Genomic DNA, 24,397 nt, shown 5'->3' on the forward strand with positions numbered 1-24,397 from the left:
ACTACAAAGAATGTCAATGAATTCAAACAGTAATTATCCACCCTCCTGTACTCTTTTACAATTCAAATACTATTGGCCTAATTTTAAACAATTACGATGAAACAAATACTGCTTTTTCCATTCCTCTAAGAACTACGATATTCCTAAAGGTGCAGAAGCACAAAGCTCACACTGTAAGAGTCTTCAGCTTCCATCTCAGCCGGGAGATTCACTTTTCCTAGGACCTCGGCAGACTGTGTGATCTACTCCTCCACTGGCCTCTGTTGAAGAGGGCTTACATTTTGATAGTTACTTGAGTGCCCAATGCAAATACATGTTTATGTCCATTAAACGACTATGTAATATTTTCTACATACTGGAAAATATGTGAATACAAACCAACGTTCAATACAGATTGCCAATACAGTTGCTTGTAAAATATGTCTCTCTTCATTGACTTTATTGACCTTGAAATAAAAATGCCATGAAAACAATAAAGTATAATAATAGCGATGTACAATGATAGTACATCCTAATAGTTTAGTCATGATTGACAGTTTAAAAGCATCAGTTATTTTCCGTTTCTCACTTAATCTTCGAAAATCTTGGGACAAAGCAGGGATTAAGTGTTAGTTTTCCTCTTTACTGGGTTATATGGAAACTTAGGAGGCTAAGTGACATGCCCTAGGATACTCAGAAAACAGCAGTGCTGGGAAGAGAACCAGTCTTCTAGAGAATGTTACTGCTAGGAGTATCCATCAACTCACCAAACTACACAACGAGGAGGCTGGCCTCTTATAAGAGATCATAAATGGATAGGAAAAGAGAAATATGTGAGAGACAAATTCAGAAACAAGTAAGCTATGAGTGATTGTTCTGACCTTATGAAAAATAGTGCAAGGCAAAGAAATGTTGCAAGAATACAAGCATTAAGTCTAAGTCAAGAAATTCATTTTACAAAAGCAAAAGAAATATTCATATACACACAACATAACATTTCAGTTCACTCTGAACAAAATCTCTCCCTATTTGTGCAACTTAGAGATTAGAAAAGGATGTAAGAGGTACTAACCTGAACTTTCAAGGTCACCTTGATTAGTTTTAAGAAAATAAAAATGAGGTAAAAATACAGCGCTGGCCAGCTGCTCTTTCATTGATGGAAGTCACAGAGATCTTCACCTCCAAGATCAGCAGAATGCAGCCTTTGGCCCTTTCTATCTCTGTGCTTCAGGGAGCAGACACAGAACTCACTTCACCTCTAGCTCAAGTCACTACCCACTTGGTCCTACTCTCCCTTCTCCTTCCCCAAGTTATTATATAACATTGCATTTTTTCCAAGTAAAATATTATTAAAAGTGAGATATTTACACTTGAAAGGCTTTAACAGGATAATACACAAGGAAATGGGTCAAGAAAAGAATTTAAAAATAAGATTAAAATATCAATACAATAAATCAAAATTTTCTTAAATCCTCTCACTCACTGAAGTACTGAATTATGATACATATTAGTGTGTCTCTTTATTTTTCCAGATCCTCAATTTCATGAAAGCATTCTCTCTTTCTCCCCAGTAAATTAAGTGATTTAAGCAGAAGTCAGACTACCCTGAGTGGCTGATCTATGACTACGATTGTACTGTGGTTGGTTGTTCATGGGGGGAAGGAGACAAGTATGTCACTAGAGTTGCAATGCTATAACAAAACCCAAATTCAGATTTGTGCACATCAATAGGACTCAGTAGATGGAGCTGAGCTTAAGTCAGGGAGCTGTTTCACAGTGAAGCCTGGGCTATTACAGGGAGGACGCGAAGGCTTATTCCATCTGAGTACATCTCACAGATATTCTAGTGCACAGAAGGTTACATTCTTAGAAATGGTTTATGACCACTGCATTAAGAGTAAGATAGCCTCCATATAGCCTGAATTTGTTATAAAGACAGAGAAGCAATGAGTATGACTTCATTTTTGGAATAAAAATTGGTTTATACCAATTCTTTACTAGGCTATGATATTACTGTCAAACAAAAGAGAAGGAAAGGAGAGTGCTAATTACATATGCACACACATATATATGATTATTATTTACATATAAATAATAAAATGATATTTAATATTATTAAATGTGTGTAATAATTTATTTATATAAGTAATAAGCCTAAATCAGCTTATTACTTTAGGAGGAAAAAAGATTATGAGCTCTTCTTAACTAAAAGTCATTGTCTAATGTATAGATATTTTTCTTGATACTCTGTAAGCAATGTCCAGACTTAGTTCAGAAGTTAGCTCAAAAGCACTTAGCATCATTAAATATCAGTTAAATCTAAAAGTTAAATCTGTTGTTAGCTTTTGTAATCAAAATCCAAACCATGACATTGAAAAATATTACTTACGAACCCAAATCAAGACATGAAATACAATGTAATTTCTGGTATGTTCTATACACTCATTTAAATATTATTAAATATTTACTTAAAAAGACGTGCTTTATCATATGCACACACACAAATACATGTATATACAAAAACATGCATGTAGCTCTCAGACTGTAAAACTATAGTAAAAAGTGTGAACTGGAATGTTGTGATATTTTGAAACGCTTACATATCATCATTCTGTTAGTCCTACAGAGTTGGTTATAAGAATGTGTCTACTCTCTCTACAGGACTATTGAAAGGACATTTTTAAATAGTCCTTATATATAGATACGGTATTATTTTTATAAGTGGAATTAATAAACTAACAAACATATACTCTCCATATAGACCAATATAAAAAAGGATTTGTTGAAAAATTAACCCCTAATTTAAATTGTTTATAAAATTAGTTTTCTAACATCTGCATTTATCCTACAACAAGGACATGCATCACTTTCTCTCTGAACACAGTTTGTGTTGATAGAGCTCAGGATAACTGGCTGAATAGGCACATCAGCTCTGCTTGTGGATGACAATGGTGCCTAAAGATACTGCCACACAATAATGGCCTTGGATAATCAGGTGACACATTTTCGAATTACTAAAATGTTGCATTGTTCTGATGTTGTTTCACTTCTGCAGCTATGGCTCAATACGTATACAAAACTGGTTTTTGTTAGCTATGACCCCAAAGCATCATAACGCAGAGACATGAGTTGTGAATAAAGGCACATTGTTGCAAAATTACAGAAAAGGAGAGCAATGAGCTCTTACCTCACAGGGCTGTTGGAAGAATCTGGGTCGTGAGCTGCTACGGTCCCAATGATATTCCCAACTTGGGTAGCTTCCGACACCTCCATGGGGTACAGGGGTGAGGAAAATACAGGGGGCTCGTCCACGTCTTCCACAATTATCTTCACGGTTGTCGTGTCGCTGAACGGTCCCAAGCTTAGAAAGCGAGGGTCGGCATCTCTGTTTGCAGCTTCTATCCGTAGCGTGTAACTTGTTTTGGCTTCAAAATCCAGGTCCTATAAAGAAAGTTGTTAGGAAAATTAAATTAAGGCAAAGCAGAGCCTTTCATTCATGCACGTCAATAAGCATAGTATGTACTCCGTAAGGAAAATGCACCATCAGCATTCAAAAGTAATAAATAATAATGCCAGTCAGAATCCTTGCTGCTTTCTGGCTCATAGACAACGTAAGTACATTTGAGCTAACTTAATCCGCTCTGCCGCCATACGCTGCATGGGCAAATACAGGTCTTCAGAACATTATTTGAATGACAACTGATATGATTTTAAAATCTCTTCCAAGAGGACCTCAAGGTAGTATTCTTCAAGCATGTAATTTAACTGCAGTATCCAGGGGTGCACATTAAAAAGGAAGAAAAATATAACTTTCCATTGAATTTCTCATTTACAAGGTCATTTTCATTGATTTGGGGGACTCCTTTACAATCCTTAACTTTCAAGTGTTCCAAATGCAGCTGTAGCAGAAGAGGTGGCATATCGAGGTTATACAGCCTGAACACATAGCTGGTTCTTCTTGATGAAGCACCCACTGTTTCTCTCTTCAGTATTCCACCGTCAGTATACACTGTCTCTCTCTCTGTCTCTATTTGTATTAGAGGGTTGACAGTTATATTCTAGAATCACCATTCTGCAACTTTTCAACAGGATTAACATGCTAACACTTTTCTCAAAAACAGTGACCCAAGTCAAACCATATGGTAGCTTAAAAAATTGTAAGGGCAATTAAATGTTGTACTAATGAAGCACCATCTGTGAAAAAAAAGAATTCTATGCCCAACAGGTAGAACTTGTCTGTGACAATCACATGCTTCTCTTTCTTCAAGGGGTACAGAGAGTCCCAGCTTGTTGTGACTTTCAATCTCAATCTCACCACTAAAAAACTGTCCCAAAATATTTGTTACATTTAATGATATAAAAACAAAAACTTTAGAAAGAAACCAATAGAAATACTAGCACATATAAAGCATAATTTACTTGTCATTTTTAAGTGTTATTTAATAAAAAAGCATTAGGAAAAATGGGCTAAAATGTACTGCTGAGAACTGTAATCTAAATTCATCCATCGTGTGTATGGGCATATGTATGCTATATATGCAATATATATGACAAAATGTACATACCACTTATATAAAATATAACAACACATATATATAAAATATAAAAATATATACTATATGTGTGTTGTGTGTTTCCACATAAATAGGACATGAAGAGATTCCATGGCTCATCTCTTTTTTTTTTATATGAAAAATATATAAACCAATACTCAAAACAGATTCACAATATCTAGGCCAGAGAGCGCTTTACTCAAATGTTTATCTGCTTGACAGCTGTCTCATCTAGTAGATTGTAAGCTCCAAACTGTTTTGTTCAGTACTAGCATTCCCAGAATTGCCTGTTCTGAATTTGGTACATTGAAAGAACTCAATAAATTCTTAATGAATTAGGAAAAGCTAGAATGTAGCTATCCAGGCCTCAAGAGCCTCAAAACGGAACTACACCTTTGCCCCAGAGAATCCAGATGACTGAAGTGGGAGGTAGAGGAAGAAAGAACCAGGTATATTGTTTTTCTTGACTATAAAAAACTTCATATAATTACTGTGGGAAAACCAAGTTTTAATTCTTATCTGAGGTCTCACATGAAAATTCTGGGGCACGTGGTACACAGCGCCATAAAAAGCACCTTATTAATAAATTCAGTGATATTTTTATGAGGCTACCTTTTTTTGTCTATTATCTAAAAATATTTCTACCCCAATGGTCTTCAACCAAAGGTAAGAATCAGAACCACTCAGGGGAATTTTCTAACACATTCCTGGCTCCTTCCAAGAAGATTCTGATTCAGCAGACCCAGGATGAGTCACAAGCCTATGTATTTTGAAAAGGCTCTTCAAGTAATTGTGCTGCAAATCCTCTTCTAAGAAACTTGACCTCTTCGTTATAATTTTCTGGGGCCTATACATGTAATCCAATATTTAATTTGGGTTCTGCTAAAAATAAAACAAAGCATTCTTATTTACCTAAATGCATTTTCTTAAGACACACATAGCGTGAATATGAACATATTCAGTCTGTAGTCTTTTTTATTTTTATTTTTTGGCCACGCCATGCACCTTGCAGGATCTTAGTTCCCCGACCAGGGATTGAACCCGTGCCCTCGGCAGTGGAAGTGTGGAGTCCTAACCACTGGACCTCCAGGGAATCCCCTCAGTTTGTTCTTATAATATTTATAAAACTGATAAATTAGGAGAGAAATATTACTTTTATATATTATGTGTCTATGTAAGATAGACTATGTAAAAAAAAACAAAACAACACCCTGTTTACCATCTCCTTTTCAATTGACTCAAAACCACAACTTTTAAAAAAAATTTAATTAATTTTTTTTTGGCTGTGTTGAGTCTTCGTTGCTGCACGCAGGCTTTCTCTAGTTGCGGCGAGCGGGGGCTACTTTTTGGTGCAGTGCGCGGGCTTCTCATCGCGGTGGCTTCTCTTGTTGCGGAGCATGGGCTCTAGGCGCGTGGGCTTTGGTAGTTGTGGTTCGCGGGCTCTGGAGCGCAGGCTCAGTAGTTTTGGCGCACGGGCTTAGTTGCTCCGCGGCATGTGGGATCTTCCCAAGCCAGGGATCAGACCTGTGTCCCCTGCCTTGGCAGGCTGATTCTCAACCACTGTGCTGCCAGGGAAGTCCAAAACCACAACTTTTAATGTATTCATTCAGGTTTACCAAAGGGACAGCAAGTCTTTCTGTATTCAAGTAAAAGTTTGACTGACTTATGAAAGAATAATTTACATTTACTGCACAAATGAATGCAATTATTTTATGGCAACTTTTTTTTTAAATGTGTCTAAAAGTCAACAACATGCAGTAAAGACATCTGGATGCTGCCAAGTCATAAAGAAACACAGGATCATGCGTGATGATTGGTTGCCTAAAAGCTATTCTGAAAATCGAGCAATAAAAGAATTCATATGAAAGCCTATGAATCAAGACTCCAGACAGAAGGAAGTGCCACACAAAATGATTTTCAGAGCAAACCAGAATAAGCCAGACTAGTTTTCAAAGAGGGGTGTGGTGTGATGGATAGGACTGTTAAGCAAATTGAAGAAAAGGCTTTTGCAATAAAATGTTAATTCCTGTTTCTCTTTCTTATTGATTTCTACAAAAGCAATACATTCCATAACTATTAGATTTAATGAGCAAGGTTATACCCGGGGAAAGAAAGTTAAAATAATAACTGGGGAAAGACGAAGAAGAAGGAAAGGGAAGGAAATAAAGGCAATGTCTAAACAGATTCTATTCAATACTTGAAACTACATAGCATTGGAGACTAGATGTATTTGGAAATTTGACCAAAACACAGTTCAAGCTGCAGCTCACAAGATAATAAATATGTAGGATTATTAAGAACCTGAAATCAATTATTGTCACTCTGACCCAAACTAGTGATGCCACAGAGAAGTTGCTTTTTCATCTGTCAAGTGACATCTATGTCAGAGATGCTGAAAGAGAAAGCAGCTTGTTGGGCATATTCTTTCCTAAATTATCAAATAGGGTTGTTGAAATTTATTGCCATCAAAGGATGATGAACTTTAGGATTAAAACAGTAAGCATTATAACTAAGACAGTGGTCAGCAACCTTTTCCTGTAAAGACCAGACAGTGAATATTTAGGCTCTGCAGGCACCATGTCCTCGGCCACAGGTAAACGGACTAGCTTGGCTGTGTGCCAGTAACATTTTGTTTACAGACATGGAAGTTTGAATTCTATTTAACTTTCACGTATCCTTTTTTTTTTTAATTTTTTTCAGTCACTTAAAAATGTAAAACCATCCTTAGCTTTTGAGCTGTCCAGAGACAGGCAGGCAGTTATTTGCCAATCCGTGGTCTAAGGAGCCCCAAATAATAAGCTTCTCTTTCCAGATCAGAGGTTCATCCCTCTTCCTCCCACCTTTTTTCACTACAATTAAAATGAACTATTCCCTATAAACAGCACACTTTGTCCCTTCCAGTTTGTATCACCTGCTGCTCCCTCCTTCTCATGTAACTTTGTCTGCCATTTTTCTTACTGAAATCTTTTGGAGACCAGCTATCTTCTTCTTTCTGAGTGATCTCATAATCCCCTCACCTAAAAATAAAACTTCTTTATATTTATAGAGAGCTAACTCCAAAAAAAAGTTTTAAACACATCTTTAATGTGCATTTTAAAAGACAGAAGGGGGCTTCCCTGGTGGCGCAGTGGTTGAGAATCTGCCTGCCAATGCAGGGGACACGGGTTCGAGCCCTGGTCTGGGAAGATCCCACATGCCGCGAAGCAACTGGGCCCGTGAGCCACAACTACTGAGCCTGCGCGTCTGGAGCCTGTGCTCCGCAACAAGAGAGGCCACGATAGTGAGAGGCCCACGCACCGCGATGAAGAGTTGCCCCCGCTTGCCGCAACTAGAGAAAGCCCTCGCACAGAAACGAAGACCCAACACAGCCAAAAATAAATAAATAAAATAAATAAATTTAAAAAAATAAAAAGTAAAAAAAAATAAAAGACAGAAGAAGGTTGGTATTATTGAAACTAATAGCAAAGAGCTCCAGTGAAAGCCCAAAATTTTATGTGTACTTAGGGGCAGACACATTACACGTGAATTCCAAGCCACATCTGTCCACTACCCATGCCGTTTCTGCTAGAACAAGCAGGCATTGTTCAAACTCTAAGAGCAATTAGGGCCTCATGGTGTATGGCATTATCACATCTAGGTATCTGCCTACCTCACCAAGTAAGTAGGGTTGCTGTAAATTATTTATAAATTTAAAGCATCTGGAACAGTCATGGACACAGAGTAATTACTGTATAAGCATTTGCTGTTACTACTATACTATTATTAGTGCCATGATTTCCGGCTAGATTATGAGCAAATCAAATGGAAAGTAAAGATTATGTCCTTCTCTTCTGTTTCCCCCATGACACCTCGGCCTATATCTTTGGCAAAGTCAGTTTATAATATTCATCTGTTACATTCAAAACAATTAACTATCATAAACAGTGGAGACTCATCAGTTACCCCCTGCCATTTTTAGCTTCCTCAATAGTAAAAACCTAAGTTAAAATATCATCTTGAATTCATTTAATAAAATCATTACACTGCATTTTTCTTTCTCCATATAGCTCACCTTCTGGTCTATAGCCAAACACCCTGTCGTTAAGCTCAATGACCTCCTTTAGATCTTGTACTTTGGGCCAATGCTGTTGTTGATGTTTCAGGGACTGATCCAAGTTACATCGTTCAGGAAATTCTTCCTTCTGTTCCTGTAACTACGGCATGGTACCATCGGGGTGTGTGTGTGTGTGTGTGTGTGTGTGTGTGTGTGTGTGTGTGTGTGTGTGTGTGTGTGTGTGTGTGTGTGTGTGTGTGTGTGTGTGTGTGTGTGTGTGTGTGTGTGTGTGTGTGTGTGTGTGTGTGTGTGTGAGACTATGTATATAGTGTCTTATGTTTAATACTGATTTTGTACAAAAGCACTGAGACCATTCATCATCTTTAAAAGCATTTCTTTCTCTGGAGCTTCCAGCTCTCTTTTGGATCAAAGCATATACTCTGTTGCTTTCAATATCCTCCCTTCTTGATCAAATCAATATAAATAATTTTTCCTACGTAAATGGGCTTAAATGAAACTGTACCAATGGAAAAGAACCCACAATCATAACTTTCCCTTTATGATTAATTTATTCTAAATAAATCTACTACCCAGAACCTTAGAAGCAATCTACAACCTTGGACAAGGTATCTCAGCAAAGAACAATTTTGTACTTTTAAATACAACAAGAATTCTAAAGTTTTTCCCTAAGTACTTTCCAAAAGCAAAAAACGCCATTATTATGCACAACTGCACTACTGCCTTTATTTCCCCCCCGTCCCTGGGTTATGCCCAAGAAGGCCTTAATATCTCTGTCAGCTTGACTAAATGTAGACAGGCTTCTTCCTGACTCTAGGCCCCTGACCTACCTTTTCTTAGAACCAATCTTCAGCAAGAGTCTTGCTCCAAGTTACAAAACTACCTGCTATCATGAAAATACAAGAAAATTTACTTTTCCTTTGGGTAAAGCAAACACAGTGTCACCTACACCCCTGCCCCCATTCCACACACACACACACACACACACACACACACAGAGACACTCCAGCTCTTAAAAAATTCTCCAGGCCTTTGTTCACCTGAGTTCAGTTTAGACTGAATTCTCATCTCTCTCTCCTAACTGCAATATCCTTGAGGTCTATCTTACTTGTTTAACTCTGTCCAGTGACATTTTTGCTTTCACAGCTACAAGTGATTTTATCAGAAGCATGCAGCTTTTACCTGTCTTGAAATTTTTGCGAATCACAAAACCTATATCCAGATTTGGGCAATAAGTTATTTTTTTATGGGGAAGAAGGGAAGAGAAAGATGTGTTCTAAATTGTTTTATATATATATATACACACACACACACACATAATTGTTATATATATATGTAATAATTATGTATATAATGGCCCTCAGAGAGGCTCAGGCGTTAAGGGGGAGAAGACCTCTGGAAGTTTCGCCAGCTCTGTGGGTGTCCTCTACAAGGGACTGACCCTTTCATGTCTGTCTCACTGTGCTAGGCTTTGAGATCTATGATAGAAGCCAAATGTATAATCTTACAGAGGTAGGTAGGTAGGTTACCAGTTGTTACAAGTAGTTAACAACTGTCTTAGATAGGACAGAGATTCACTGACTGCTGAATGAAGAAAAAAAAGAAAAAAAAATTCTAAGAATAAATTATTTGAAAAATAGCAAAATGAGTAAAAGCAAATTTAGAATAAGCAGTAAAAAATTACTGGGTGTCTCCATGTCCATTTTACATTTTTATGAGAGTCATTATTTTAACTTTCAAAAACAACCATACTTTAGCACAGCTGCTTCTCAGGTGCTTGATACAAACAGTCACATTTTGCAAAGATCACTTCCACTACATAGAAAGTATCTGGTGCTCTACAGGTAAACTGGGACTCTGAGAAAGGGTCCAGTTTATGAGTAACTGCAGAAATGTTTAAGCCTAAGACATTAAATTATGTCAAGCTATTAGGAATAAAATAAGGATACAAATATCAGGAATTATTATTTCCATTATCTAGCTCCACGAGTGCCCTCTGACCTCCAAGAGTACTTACGTTAACATTTTAACCTAGATATAAAGACCACTGAATATTTTTTAAAAAGCAATTCAAGCAGGTATCCTAACACATCTCCATTTTGTAACAATTTTTTAAAAAAATTCTATGACCACCAACTAAATGCACACACATTTCAAATTGCTAATTGCACTTGTCTACAAAGAGGCAGTACCATAAACGGCTAAACGTATTTCCCATGAACAATACACATTTATATAGTCCTTACCCTGTGCAGGTTAGAGTTCTAAGAGTGAATTTAGGTAGGCTGTTTGGATTCTATAAGCAGAAGATAAAAAACAAGCCTTGCAAATGACTATATTCCTGCCTAACATCAAAAACCTGGTTCACAGTATAGCTCAGATTGATTCCCTTACTGTACTGAGGTCCGTATTTCCCAGCATGCACTACTGACTGGACCAGGAACTTCCATGAAAAGGGTCTCGATCATTTTCAGGGAAGCTGAATCCAGATTATGACCCAAAGACAGTTTAGTTTATGCTTTCCTGGGGACCTTTATCAAATAGTGGCAACTATTAATTAATCTTGATCCACACAATTACTTTGTGAGTAATGCTGACAGTGGAGAGGAGATTACAGCGGAAGTCAGAGGATCTGAGATTCACCCTTACTTTTGCCACTTCACGTAAATGTAACCTGAAGGTTTTTTAGTTTCTCTGGAGCAGAGCTGGGACCCAAAATCTTTTTTCTTCTTTCACAGTATCCACAATATTTTATAGCTCCTCTCTTTTCATGTATTTCCACCCCCCCATCACTCCTTGAATCTGGGTCACCTGGTCTTGCTTCGATCAATATAATGTGGTGGAAGTGATGTTGTGTCGGTTCTGGAAATCAGCTTCAGGAGACCATGGAGCTTTTGTTCTTGCCATTCAGGGAACAAAGCCAGGCTAGCTGCTGGCTGCTGGAAGGCACACTTCCAGCCCCTCTTGTCATTCCAGCAGACACATAGCCACCTCTACAGAGGCAGATCCACCAAGCTCACGAGCAGCTGACCTCTGACCCATGTGTGAGCCCTCGGAAGACCACCCTGCTGAGGCCCCACCAAACTGCTGACCCGTGAAATCACGACCTAAAGAAATAATGTTTTAAAGCACCAGCTTTGGGATGACTTGTTAGGTAGCAGCTGATACCATCACAAAGAGGAAGAGAATAAAAGTGGGTGACTTCACTTTTTGACATGGGATGGCTGCATATCCAGGGAAAATGAACCAAAACAGACTTGAAATGACCAAGTGAACTAGTGGCAGAGAGATCAGATCTAGACGTGGAAATTTCCTTGAACTCCAGGCCTTTGACTCTTATCATTCCCTTACTGGTTATGTCCTGTCTTTACTATATAACATAGATTCCAGGATCCATCAATCCCCTCCCTCTACTGACAATATATGCAATTCTTTTTATTGATCTAAATATGAATTTTTATTTGCTTTGTTGATCAGTTATTTTTAAATTCTCTTAAGATACCTTAATCCTGGAAGAATACAATAAATTGCCTTTTCTGAATCTTTCTCTGCCCTAACTTAAATTTGTCAGTTTCACCAAGTAATGTCTAAAGCATTCTTTCCCTCGTTTTATATGCATGCTCCATGATGTTCTCAGTCGTCCCTTTCATTTTAATTGCCATGCATACGCTATGACTCCCAAACCTAAGTCTGTACTCTAGACCTCTCCTCTAAGCTACAAACCCTCATTCATGACCTTCTAGATATCACAGGTAATGCAAATATATTCCAAACCATTTTAATCACCTCCACACTCCCATTCTAAAGGAACAGCGCATTTTTCATCTAGCTACTCATACTAGAATCATTAGTTTTATCCTTAAATTCTCTCTCCAACTTTCCTTAGGTAATCACTAAATCCCCTCTTATCTACTTCTTAAATATCTCTTTCTTGGAATCCTACCCATTGAAACTAATCTAAGAAACAACACACCGTGGAAAAAGACAGAAATAAGGAAAACTGTGCATTATCTGTGACTTGTACTAAGCAAAACAAAACAAAATAAAACAAAAAACCATGAAGGGCTCACTGGAATATGTCTTTGACATACACATATTCTGAGAAGATTGCTCTGATAACTGCCAAAATCAAAGAAAATGGAAAATACTCCTAAGGAACAGGGTCTTAGTCTCTTTGATCAAGTCTAGCATGTGTTGACATTCACATTACTATCAACTTTCTTCAAAGAGTTTTGCTATCTTATTTTTTTAAGACCCTAAATTCATCTCTAATCTTGACTATTCAAAAATGAGTAAATTTATACTCGTTTACTATACTCAAAATATGTAGAGAACAGTCTATACACATGCACCCATGTGCATGATGATTAAAACGATGTTAGGATCCACTTATATATACACAGTAACAATGGGTTGAACAAATTGGAAAATATAATCTGAAATTCAGACATTCACTAAATTAGAGTTATTGTATTAATCTAAAACTAAAATCCAAAATGTATGCTTTTTCACAGTCAAAGGAGACATATCTTTGCTCCATTTTGAGAAATGTGCATCCACAGAGGCAGGATTACTTAAATAACATCTTTGAAAGAAAAAAATGCAATGAAAAGAAGAAAAATAAATTGGAAATGTTGTTGGTTTCATTTTCCTCTACCACACATCAACAGCATTTATGAAATACTGAAATACATACTTGACTCTGGGAATTACCGCAAGCAGCAGACAAAGGAGACATCTCAATAACAAGACAGCAAACCCAGAGCTCAGAAATCTGTGCAGCTGAGTGGAAGTTTGACAGGACGTGGCATATTCTAACCCTTCCTCTCCCACAGGGAATGGAGGCCACGTTATCAAGACCTCCCCAACAATGCTCTATTATTTGATGGTTTTGACTTCATTCAACCTTATTTTAGGGTATGGAATATGAGGAGATTATGAAGATAGCACAGCAGAATGGGCCTGAAGAAGCTTAAATATGTTATTTGACAGTATGATATCAGCCACCGTACAAACCATCCCCGTGCCAGAAAGTGGATGTGTACTTATCCTTCATAGGAAATGCATTTTGAAAAATGCTCATTTTTTACTGTACTGTTAACTCTATGTAGTAATGTATTTTATAGAAGCAAAATTCCATAGGTAATCCCAACTGAGGTCTTACATTGAAAACTGAAGTACATTAAAGGTGAGATTGCCATACCTCAAAGGAAAAATAAAAGACTAAATTTCCTACATTGTAAATTATGATGGGGAAATGTAAACAGAAAGAATTCTAGGTAGAAAGAAAGACACAGTTTTCACTCACATGGGATAATACTTATGTTTATGCTTGGTGAATTTTGAGGCCCTGTGTAAAACTGGTTATAAAGGTTATCATCAAATCATTCAGAAATGGCCACAGAAATAGACTGTACTTTGTTTTAACGGTTTAACACTGTGGTTTTGTTATCATTTTAAAAAATACCTAAAATATATAAGCACGTCTATTCTTAATGTATAGAAAGGATAATTGAATTCTGAAAAAATAATTCTATGGTAACATCTATACAAATCTTTAGCCTTGTGGATTCTGCATATTTGGTCATATGCAGAATTTATATTTCTATATAAGACACTGGAGCAATAATAGCATACCTGAAGATAACTTTTTACAATTCTGTACTTTTTTCTTTTTCTAGCATATGTTTTAGAAAAAGATTGTTTTTCTGTTCTTCTCTCCCTGCTCCTAAGTTCACCCTATGCAAGTACAGCATATGTAGGTGTTTCAAAATATAATAATTTGCTCAAACTGGAATAAATCTCATTATAACCATGACAGTGCATTGTTTATGAAAAAGCAATGGACTAAAGTTTTATTATACTATAGAGTAGGGAGAAAATAAGTTCAGATGATTATCAAGCATGGTTCACAGGTACAAAATTACTTAATTCCAATAGAAATGACTATCTAAATGGACATAGGAACTCTATTAACCAAATGTGAAGTAATACTCTGAGACACACATCATCAGAACAAATATACTTATGTCTTTAACAAAAAAGCTCATCAACATCTTAGCAGTGCCTGGTTGTAAAGGTTTTCCTATAGTCAGGAGAGCCTGGAAAACCTATGAACAAATGGTTCATATTTATGGACTGTCCATAGCATTCTCTAGTTTATCTCAGTGAAAATTTTAAAATATTCTGAGAAAAATGGAAGAAGGCTTCATTTGTCTTCTTTCAGAATTTCTTGGTTTTAGTCAGAATGCTCTTGTGACTCAGATTCAGAAATCCATTCTAGATTTCACAAATGATTCTACTATTATCTGGTCATGAAAAGAATACTGAATTTATGGGACTCATATATGTTTTCTCAGACTCTGCTCACTCGGAGGGGTCTCTGGAAATGTTTTAGCTGGAATGGAATATAGACCCCCATTTACTGAAATCTTGATAAGTAGAACTGAAAATCAAAATCCTGTCCTTGACTGTCGTAAGTACTTGTTAGTTCTTAACAGAGAGAATCAGCAAATCTTCAGAAAGGACTTCCTTCATTCTGAGAAAAACACTCCAAAGAGAGTTTAGGTAAAAAAAAATGTAAACAAATATACTCTTCTGAAATTGAGAATCAAGATACTGTTGGCTTCATGATGGAAAAGCGCTTGGATTTGGGAATAAAGATTGCCTTTGTGAGATCACACTGCTTTAAGATGGAAGGTTTAGGGATACGGACAAGAGGGATGGATATTCCACACACAACTTCTAGTGGGCTGAAGCCGTACAGTTGGATTGAAGACCAGAGCTCATACACACGTTCTCATGAGCTATAATGAAGCTACTGATTTGTAACTTACTTTTGTAGTTCTCATTACTGAAAGCCCTCCTTAATTCTAATAATTTTTCAATAAATTTTTAGAATTTTCTAAATCTATAACCTCACTGATGATTATTTTACCACTTCCTTTCAATTTGTTGTATCACTCTGTCTTAATCTCTTAGTATAAAGTAGCTTCTTTTCAAACTAGTTGGAATAATAAAAAATAAAATAGTGTTGAGTTTTGAACAGCAATTTTTTTAAAAAAAGGATAGATTTAAAAATTAAAAAGCTCAGGAACAATGAAGATCGTTTTGGAGTGAAGCAATGATAACCAACCTTAGGGTAATGCCAAAGAGAGCAGGAAAAAACACGAAACAAAAAAACAAAGAGACAAGATCTATTATGGATCAAGAAGGGACAAGAAAAGAAACCAGAGAAGACTTTAAGGCTTTAAACTTAACAGTAAAAAAAAAAGTGTGCTACTTGACTGTGGCCAGGAAAGTGATAATATTTTAAATAAATGTTTAAATAAATATCATTAAAATTCAGTGCTTTGAAAAGAAATGCTTTGAATTACAATTATCACAGTCCCAACAATAAGGGTTCAAGAGAAATTAGCAAATATAATGTTCTATTCCATAGCATATTTTATTGTAGCTGAAAGTAAAATACCTTTTAATATTTATTATTTGTAATCCACTCTCATTTGCAAAGCACTGTACACAGATGTAACAGTGGCCTTGCAAAGGAGGCATAAAGAGCCCATTCACTTACACTGCCTCATCTCGTGCCAGCATCCCCTCCCACACTGTGCTCCAGTAAAATGGCCCTACTTCTAGTTCTCTGAGCTTAACGTGCTATCTCACATGACAAAGCTCTGCACAGGTGGTTACCTCCATAAGAAAGTCTCCCTTCCCCTGTCTACCTGGGGAAGAGCGTCATCCATCCACTACGCAACTCCTTTCTCAGGTCATGTTCAAATCTTTGAGAGACTAGGTGGGACCGACCAGTTGGCTGGCAAATGGGGCCTGGGTTCTCTCGGAAACTTCTACAGAGACTTAGATATTTGCCCAAATCTTTGGGATCACAGCAAAATTTATGAAAAAACCACGGTATTACATTTTTACTAGATCAGCTCCCAACACTGAAGGGAAACACATGCGTGCACACACACCCTTCCCTGATCAAGAAAAACAAATTGTGGTACAGACAATTTTACTTCCCCTATTTAATTATTTGGTTTAAAGAAGGAAGAATGGGAGTAATATTCCAATCTTAAAAGATGAACAACAGTAAGTGGGCACAGGAGCGGAGCATAAGTGAGTCCTGCAGGAGGGAACGTTTGAAGACCCAGAAGAAAATTTATGTTGCTTCTAGGAATTAAAAGTGGCTTAGTGTCTACTCTAGATCTTTGAATAAAACTAGGAATAGTGGGATATGTATCTGGTAAATTTAAGTCTAAATAATTCTAGGGGTCCAAAACTAGCTCTTAGATGTCCATGTAAGGAGTTGGAATATGAGCCTTATTTGAGGTATTTAAACAGGAGAAGCCCTGGATTAATGCAAAACTAATACTAAGGTACAGTGCTAGGTGTAGTCACTGCACATAAAATGTGAATTGCATTTTTGAATAAATTCATAAAAAACTGCTCAAAAATTAAAAAATTACAAAGTAACAGTACTTTTTCATCTAAAAACTAGATTAACCTCTAATACCATAAGCAAGTTTTCCAAGTGAAAAAAATTCACTGATCACTAAAGCTTGAACTGCAAAGTAAATATTGGGTTGGCCAAAAAGTTCACTTGGGTTTTTCCATGAGATGTTACAGAAAAACCCAAACAAACTTTTTGGCCAACCCAATATATCATTTCCAGTATTTTTAGTTAACTCTTAGAGAAGCCACTTTTTATGTTTGTTTATTTCAATATCGGTAAGAACTCTGTGTTGGGTTGGTTAGGCATTGGAATATATGAGCGGAAAATGCAAAACTGTAATTTTTAAAAAGGAGTTTGTGGGTGGAGGGAGCTTTGGAAATAAAAATTAGGCTGATGTATACCACGTAATTACCTCGATATCTATTATTTATGCAGAACTGTGTGGAGAGACAGGGTAGGAGGAAAGTGTGAAGCAACATTTGCTAACACTAAAGATTTTCAGCGTGAAGAAAACGCTGAGGTGTTATTTCCACTTATTTCTATGTAGATATTATCCGACTTGGTTCTATGCTTTATAGAGTTCAAAGTGAACAAGATTCTCTTCATTAAATATTAAATATTTTACTGGTTATTTACGCCACAACAGTAAAATTGTAAAATTTTCCACCGTCATTGTCTCTCAAGATTTTCCTGTACACTGAGTGTGCTTAATTATCCAAAGGCAATCACTGACATTATATAAGAAAACAGAGGAGGAGAAACAATAAAAATTAGATAGTATTCATCTATTAGAAGCCACTGGAGAAAGTAAAACTTATTTTTCGTTGTCAATAATTTAAACAGAAAATAACACAGTTTTGATCTCATATTTAGCATATGAAATTATTGAAACATTTAGCTAACTTCCCATATAATGACAGATTGATATATTTTTAATTACCAATTATTGGGCATTTATTAGGTACAAAACATCACTCACTTGGCTGTGCATGGGTAGAAATCTCTAGTATCAAAAATTTTTTAAATCCATTAATCTAAATGCTTATAGGATTTGGGATGTTTTTGAATCTTAATTCATTAGACAGAGGACAACAATGTCTTTTTCAATACCTGAGAGAGCTTCAACAACACACTAAATTTCAGTCTAGTGACTGACATCTCTGTGACATATTTCTGCATTTGGACAAGAGTTTTCATCAATACTAAAAGTAGATCATACAGTACTGTTAATGAAATATATTTTGGTTTGGTCATTGAATAATACTCTTATGAATCTAGTAACACTGTAATTATAATAATGAATGCCTATTATATATTGAAAAACAGTGAAGATCCAGAAACAATTACTGTTATCATTTTAACATTTTCCTGCAATCTTCATTCTATATAAATGAAAATTTGAAACAAAGGGTCTGTAAAATTTTGGATACTGCTTTTTTTAAGTAATATTTTATATAATCATTTCCCATATTAGTTAATATGCTAAGACAATGTCACCACATCATTTTGATGATGTACAAGATTCTACAATTTGGAAATATCAAAAATTATTTAACCATTTTTTCTTTTGTTGGACATTCTATAATGATTCCATATGTTCACTGTGCTTAATAATACCTTCATGAGATTTGAGAATTAACTAAGAAGGCTTTAAATTACTCAAGATAAATCCTAGCAGGTATTAACCACTACCTAGAACAGTAGTAATAATTATTTATGTGACTTTTATATCATTGTAAGTTATCATTAATTTTTACCTTGTAGTTTTTCTAATGAGTTTTATGCTGTGAGATTAAATGCCTTTTATCCAGTTTTCTTATAGCTTTTTTTTTAAACAATTAATTCTCTAAAACTTCTAGAAATATCAAGGAATTGAGTATAAAATTTTTTCTATTACTGAATCAAATATCTCATATCAAATACATATATATTTGTATTTATATATTTCTTCAATGATTTATGCTGTCTCATTGTAATATATGAAATATACCTATGTGTTCAATAAAATAATTTCAATATATATTTAAAACTTCTGGAATATGAGCAGATTGATTTCAGATGAATCTTTGAAATCTTTGAGCAGCATTGCACCTTAGTGCATTCCTTTTATTTTAGACAACAAAACAAAACATTTTACCAAGAGTTGGCCTCGCCTACTTATTAAAACTTTTTTTAGACAGATTGTCACCAGCTGAGCTAAAACAGCAGCTGTCCACTGGAAATAATTGCAGAAATGTTTTGCCCATTGGCCTGAAATCGAACATATGTTTTCCTATAACAACTAAAATATAACTTTCTTTATTGGTGTGTGTTAATTATTGAGGAGTGTTAATTACAGAGTTATACACCTGGATTGTCACACTGGCATAAAATCCCAGTATCTTGAGTGTGGGTATTTTCATATATGTTTTAATTTTTAGTATTTCAAACATTTGAGAAAATAAGACTGTATTCTGGAATAATTCCTTTTGACTTTTTTTTTTTTTTTTTAATTTAACATTTGTCAAGGATCACATCTATACAGATCAAAGGGAGTTAACAGCTCATTTTCCCCCATATCTAATCAGTGTTGGGAGCTAATTTGGCAAATAGTCTATTTTGGATTAGAAAGATTTTTTAAAATCTCTTTTGCACTTATTTTTTAAAGGATTATGATAGGCTTCACAACTTTCCATGCTCTCTTTGTATAAATTTTTCAAATACTTCAGTTAATATAAATATTAAAAAGGAATGGCTGATAATGTAGCTAGTCTACAACATTTCAGTTTCTATTTCCAAGTTTATGTATATTATTTTCATGTATGTGGAGTGCTTGTCTAGTTGCTTACAAAGGCTTTTGGATGATTTTAGGGTTTCATTACTAAAATAGTCAACAAAGAAGAATATTCGGGGGGGGATGAATTGGGAGATTGGGATTGACATATATACACTACTATGTATAAAATAGATAACTAATGAGAACCTATTGTATAGCACAGGGAACTCAACTCTGCTCTGTGGTGACCTAAATGGGAAGGAAATCCAAAAAAGAGGGGATATATGTATACATATAGCTGACTCACTTCGCTGTACAGCAGAAACTAACACAACATTGTAAAGCAACTATACTCCAATAAAAATTAATTTAAAAAAAAGAATATTCATCTCGCCAAGCAGGTCATTTAAAACAGCACATTTGCCAGTATGCTTTTCTGTTACAGAGCTATAGATAACAGCTGTGGGTTTGCTCAGAGAATAGAACTGATAGAGTGTATCAGTTACACATTACTCAATTTTCTCTACAATCCCGACACGTAAAAATAAATGCACAGCATTTTTTCCTAAAATTAAAAATAACAGTGGTCCCATAAAGCCATTCAATGTGTCTAACACATTCTTCCATCAGAGCAGACAAGGTTTCTCAATAATCTCTATGATATTACCTTCACAGGAAACAAAAATAAATATTACCTTCTGTATAGTAATGATTCCTTCCTGTGTATCTTTGTCAACAGAAATCTTGAAAATCCCGAATCCATCACCATCCACAATTTTGTATTCCATTTCAGCATTAGCTCCTATATCTGCATCGGCAGCTTTAATTCTGGCCACAACGGAAGCCACCGGCAATGATTCTGGGACGTTATACTGGTACGACCCTGTGAAATTAAAAACAATAAATGAACAAAACCTTACACCAAACAAACCAATAAAAATTTAATTATTTGGCTATTCTGCACCATCTTTGCTTAATTTGTTTTTATTTTTTGATAAAGAAGATAACAAAGCAATAAGAGGCAAATGACAAATTTCATGCAGCCTCAAGAAATTTCATGGAAATAATTAGATAATAATCAATAAGTAAGAGCAGAAATAGATGGCCTGGGGAAAGGCATGAGGAGATCTTCCATTCCGGTATTTCTACTGCTGAGAAATATGCTACTTTTAATAGTAAAGATACATTTCAAATAATTACAAATAGACTTAACATTGAGTATTGACTATAAAGAATTAAAATGCAATTAATATAAATATTGAATATTAAAAAATTAAAATAGTATAGCTTAGGCCTCAAATGGGCAAAAACCAAGCCTAAATAGTTCTGATTACTCAATGTTGGAATTTCCATAATAGTATCTTTTGCTGCAAAAGTTTCAGAAAACTGGACAAGGAAGCTGATGAAAGTCAATATTAGTCTTCTTTTAGCTCATAAATTTACCGAGGATAAAAATTATTTGTGTGAGTTGGATGTAGAACTGATTTGCGGCACAATGGTACAAGAGCAGAGGCAATGTTATTTGAACAGGAGGAAAGAGAAGCAAAAAAGGAATAGTAACTTTTTTAAACTTTCTTTTGTAAAAACTCTTCACCATCCCTCAACTTCCCCCTACACCCCCGCCCCAAAAAATAAATAAATAAATAAAAATTTTAAAAAGCCAGTTTGGGAGGCAGATGAAGTACACCAACCATCCCTTTGAAACTAGGAAACACCCTTTCACCTTTGAAACTAGGAAACACCCCTTCACCGTTTTCCTCTAATCATCTACTTTTTCCTGCTTCCTCCACCTTTTTCCATTTCCTTTTGGCTTCTAACAGTGGTGCATTTGCACTTTCTTATGAAGAGAAAAGAAAGGATTCTCTTTGAAACAGAGAAAGGAAAATGTATCCATAGGAAGGGACCACATTCTAGGCTAAGAATGACTGCTTTTGCAATTTTCTATGTTTTATAAATTGTTACTGATTTTAAAAAATGATTACAACACATACTTACTATTTTTGAGCGACCCTTTCACATATCTACAAGTGTCCTTAGGAAAATCCAAAAATTTCAAGGTTAGAATAGTAACTAAATGGAAGAGAAAAATCCCAGCCAAAATGAAAAACATAATGACATATTTTTGGCTTCCTTCACTTTAATAAGTAGGGGAGTATCTAGTAAGCTAGAAAATCCATGCTCTATCTTATCAAACCATGACAACTGAAACCACAAAAATTCTAAGTGTCAATTCTTATCACTGTAGTTAAAGAGAAACAGCTAATTCTATTATCAGCCAAATATAATCGCATTAATTGTTTCGTTTTGTTTAATTCTTCAATCCTCCTCTCCTCCCCATTGTAAGCCATCAAGGACACAATTAAGGATAGGTTCTTTTTTCTTTTTTTTTTTTTTAATGCTAAAGTTAGTGTAATTTATTTTGCCAGGAGGTATTGAAATGTCTGTTGTACAACAATATAAATATTAAAAATATGTAAAATAAAAATAAAACATCTAAAGAAGCAGCATTTGAAGGAAAACATGGTGGCACTCATATTTGCAGAGAAAGTGTCCTTGTTTAACATTATTAGCTTTAAGATCTGTTCATAAGGGAGCTCAGTTCCCTATTTCTATCAGACAAGCATTTAAAAACATTGTAGTTTGTATGATTTCCTTATTTTCTTGAGTATTGTAAAGAAATACCACACACATTTACAAAAAAGCAGAAAAAAGGCAACTAAAAGAGAGTGAGATGAAATGCTTTTTTACAATCAGGACAGCTCTACCTAAGGAAATTATTTTTTTCCTCTTACTTGTTTAAAACAAAAACCACTTTGGTCAAAGAAACTAAATTGAGGGCATGCGGTTTTCCGGTTCTTTGGATTGATTTCTTTGGAAATGCTGAGGGTTTACATAAAAAAGATGTGGTAGGTAGCAGTAGGAATGTTCAAGGTACATGAACTGGTTAAAAAAAAGTGTGGAATGAAAAGTGAAGTTCAGGACTCTTTTTTATCTTTAAAAACAAAGCAATATTTTTAGCGTAGAGAATTCTCGAAGCGTATTTCAATGTTACTAATTGGCAACAACCTCATAACTTACAGAATGTAAAGAGTAGCATGTCTTTGAATAAAAAGATTAATGCGTAAACAAACTTCATAGCTGTCTAGTATTCAAAGTGTGAACAAAAGAAAAAGCATATTATATTAAGATAGAAGTAATACAAAGATATAATTACTTCTATTTATTTTCAATACCCTTATTATTCCATATTACTGAATTAAAAATCATGCCTCTGATAAAATTGGGGGAGAATGTAGTTAAGATAATTATTTGTTTGAGAAGTATTTGGAAAAACTCCTTTTTAAAGACATTTTTATAATCTGGCAAAAGGAAAACTAATGTGCTGCAGCGTGCAACAGAACAGCTTACTTCGAGGAAAGCGAGGCGGGTTGTCGTTGACATCAGTTAGGGTCACGGTGACCGACGTGGTTCCAGAGAGTCCTCCGTTTTGACCAACCATATCCTTTGCCTGAATAACAAGCAAATACTGGTCTTTAGCCTCTCTATCCATGTTTGGAAGGGCGGTCTTGATGACTCCTGTAAAATTTCAAATCCCAGTAAAATGCATCATGAATCACTGCATTTATACTAGCGAAGAACACTGATATAGGTAGAAAATAGCTCGAGTTGTTGCCTTTTGTTTGGTTTTTTTCCTTTTAATAATTGCAATGCATAGTAAAGGCCAAAGGGATATAATAATTATATACAATATCATAAACACAGAAAACGCTGTAATGCGGAAGAGCGGAGAGAGAGGATTATCTTTAGATTTTACGGAAATGTATGGTTCAGGAAATACCAACTTATAATAAATAAAATACACTCCTCTAGAAGAATGGGCAGTGGCCTGTACAAGTATATGACAATGAACCTCTCTTTTTCTCTTTCACCCTCTCCAACAACTTAATTCCCAGTGATGTGAAATCACCACAAACCTTTCAGCTATGGTCCCTAACTCTCTTCCAGCTACTACCTCTTTTCCAGCAAAATAACTATTCCATAAATAAAAAGAATGAGAGTTATTTATGTTAAATAAACAAAACACCATTCCAAACTATGCTGCTGGATGACTTTATGCTGTATCTAAAGGTCTGAGAAAAAGTACTATAGATGAGAATGATTGTGTTAATGGAAATCAAGACACTAAGAATATTGATGTGTTGTATTGTTTCTTTCGAACCAACTGCATTTAATATGGATAGCCTTTAAGACTTCAGAGGTATGAAAAATTGATTTCAGAACTTCATGTTGCTTGGTAGGAAAGCTTGACTCAATAATCATTGCTGCACTAAATCAGTGGTTTTATATTAATAACTATTTAATTATTACATAAATGATTAGGCAATAGTATCTTTATGGGATAGAATTTAGTTTATGCTATATGTAAATATATAAAATGACATTATATACTTAATATACTTAGTATATGCACATAGAGATTATGTCAAATGAAAACCTATGTATTCAATACTGCCCTATACAGATCTCGAAACTAGCAATATGAGGCCATCTTTGCTAATTAGATACCAGAAGGAGTCTAGAATCCTACTTAATCATTTCTTGTA

The 24,397-nt window shown here is 35.3% G+C and overlaps 1 protein-coding gene across 2 annotated transcripts in view; it reads right to left on the bottom strand.

Annotated features, from left to right (window-relative positions):
- CDH7 (cadherin 7) overlaps window positions 1–24,397 on the bottom strand; it is a 130,344-nt gene that overhangs the window by 40,068 nt on the left and 65,879 nt on the right. For both annotated transcript variants that reach the window (XM_082355190.1, XM_082355191.1), the window contains exons 5-7: window positions 23,202–23,369; window positions 20,489–20,676; window positions 3,167–3,420 (exon numbers count right to left, since the gene is read on the bottom strand). In XM_082355190.1, the coding sequence (XP_082211316.1) occupies window positions 3,167–3,420; window positions 20,489–20,676; window positions 23,202–23,369 (610 nt within the window). The remainder of the gene's footprint in view (window positions 1–3,166; window positions 3,421–20,488; window positions 20,677–23,201; window positions 23,370–24,397) is intronic.

This window comes from Balaenoptera borealis, assembly GCF_965194805.1.
Source record: "Balaenoptera borealis genome assembly, chromosome: 14".
NCBI lineage: Eukaryota > Metazoa > Chordata > Mammalia > Artiodactyla > Balaenopteridae > Balaenoptera > Balaenoptera borealis.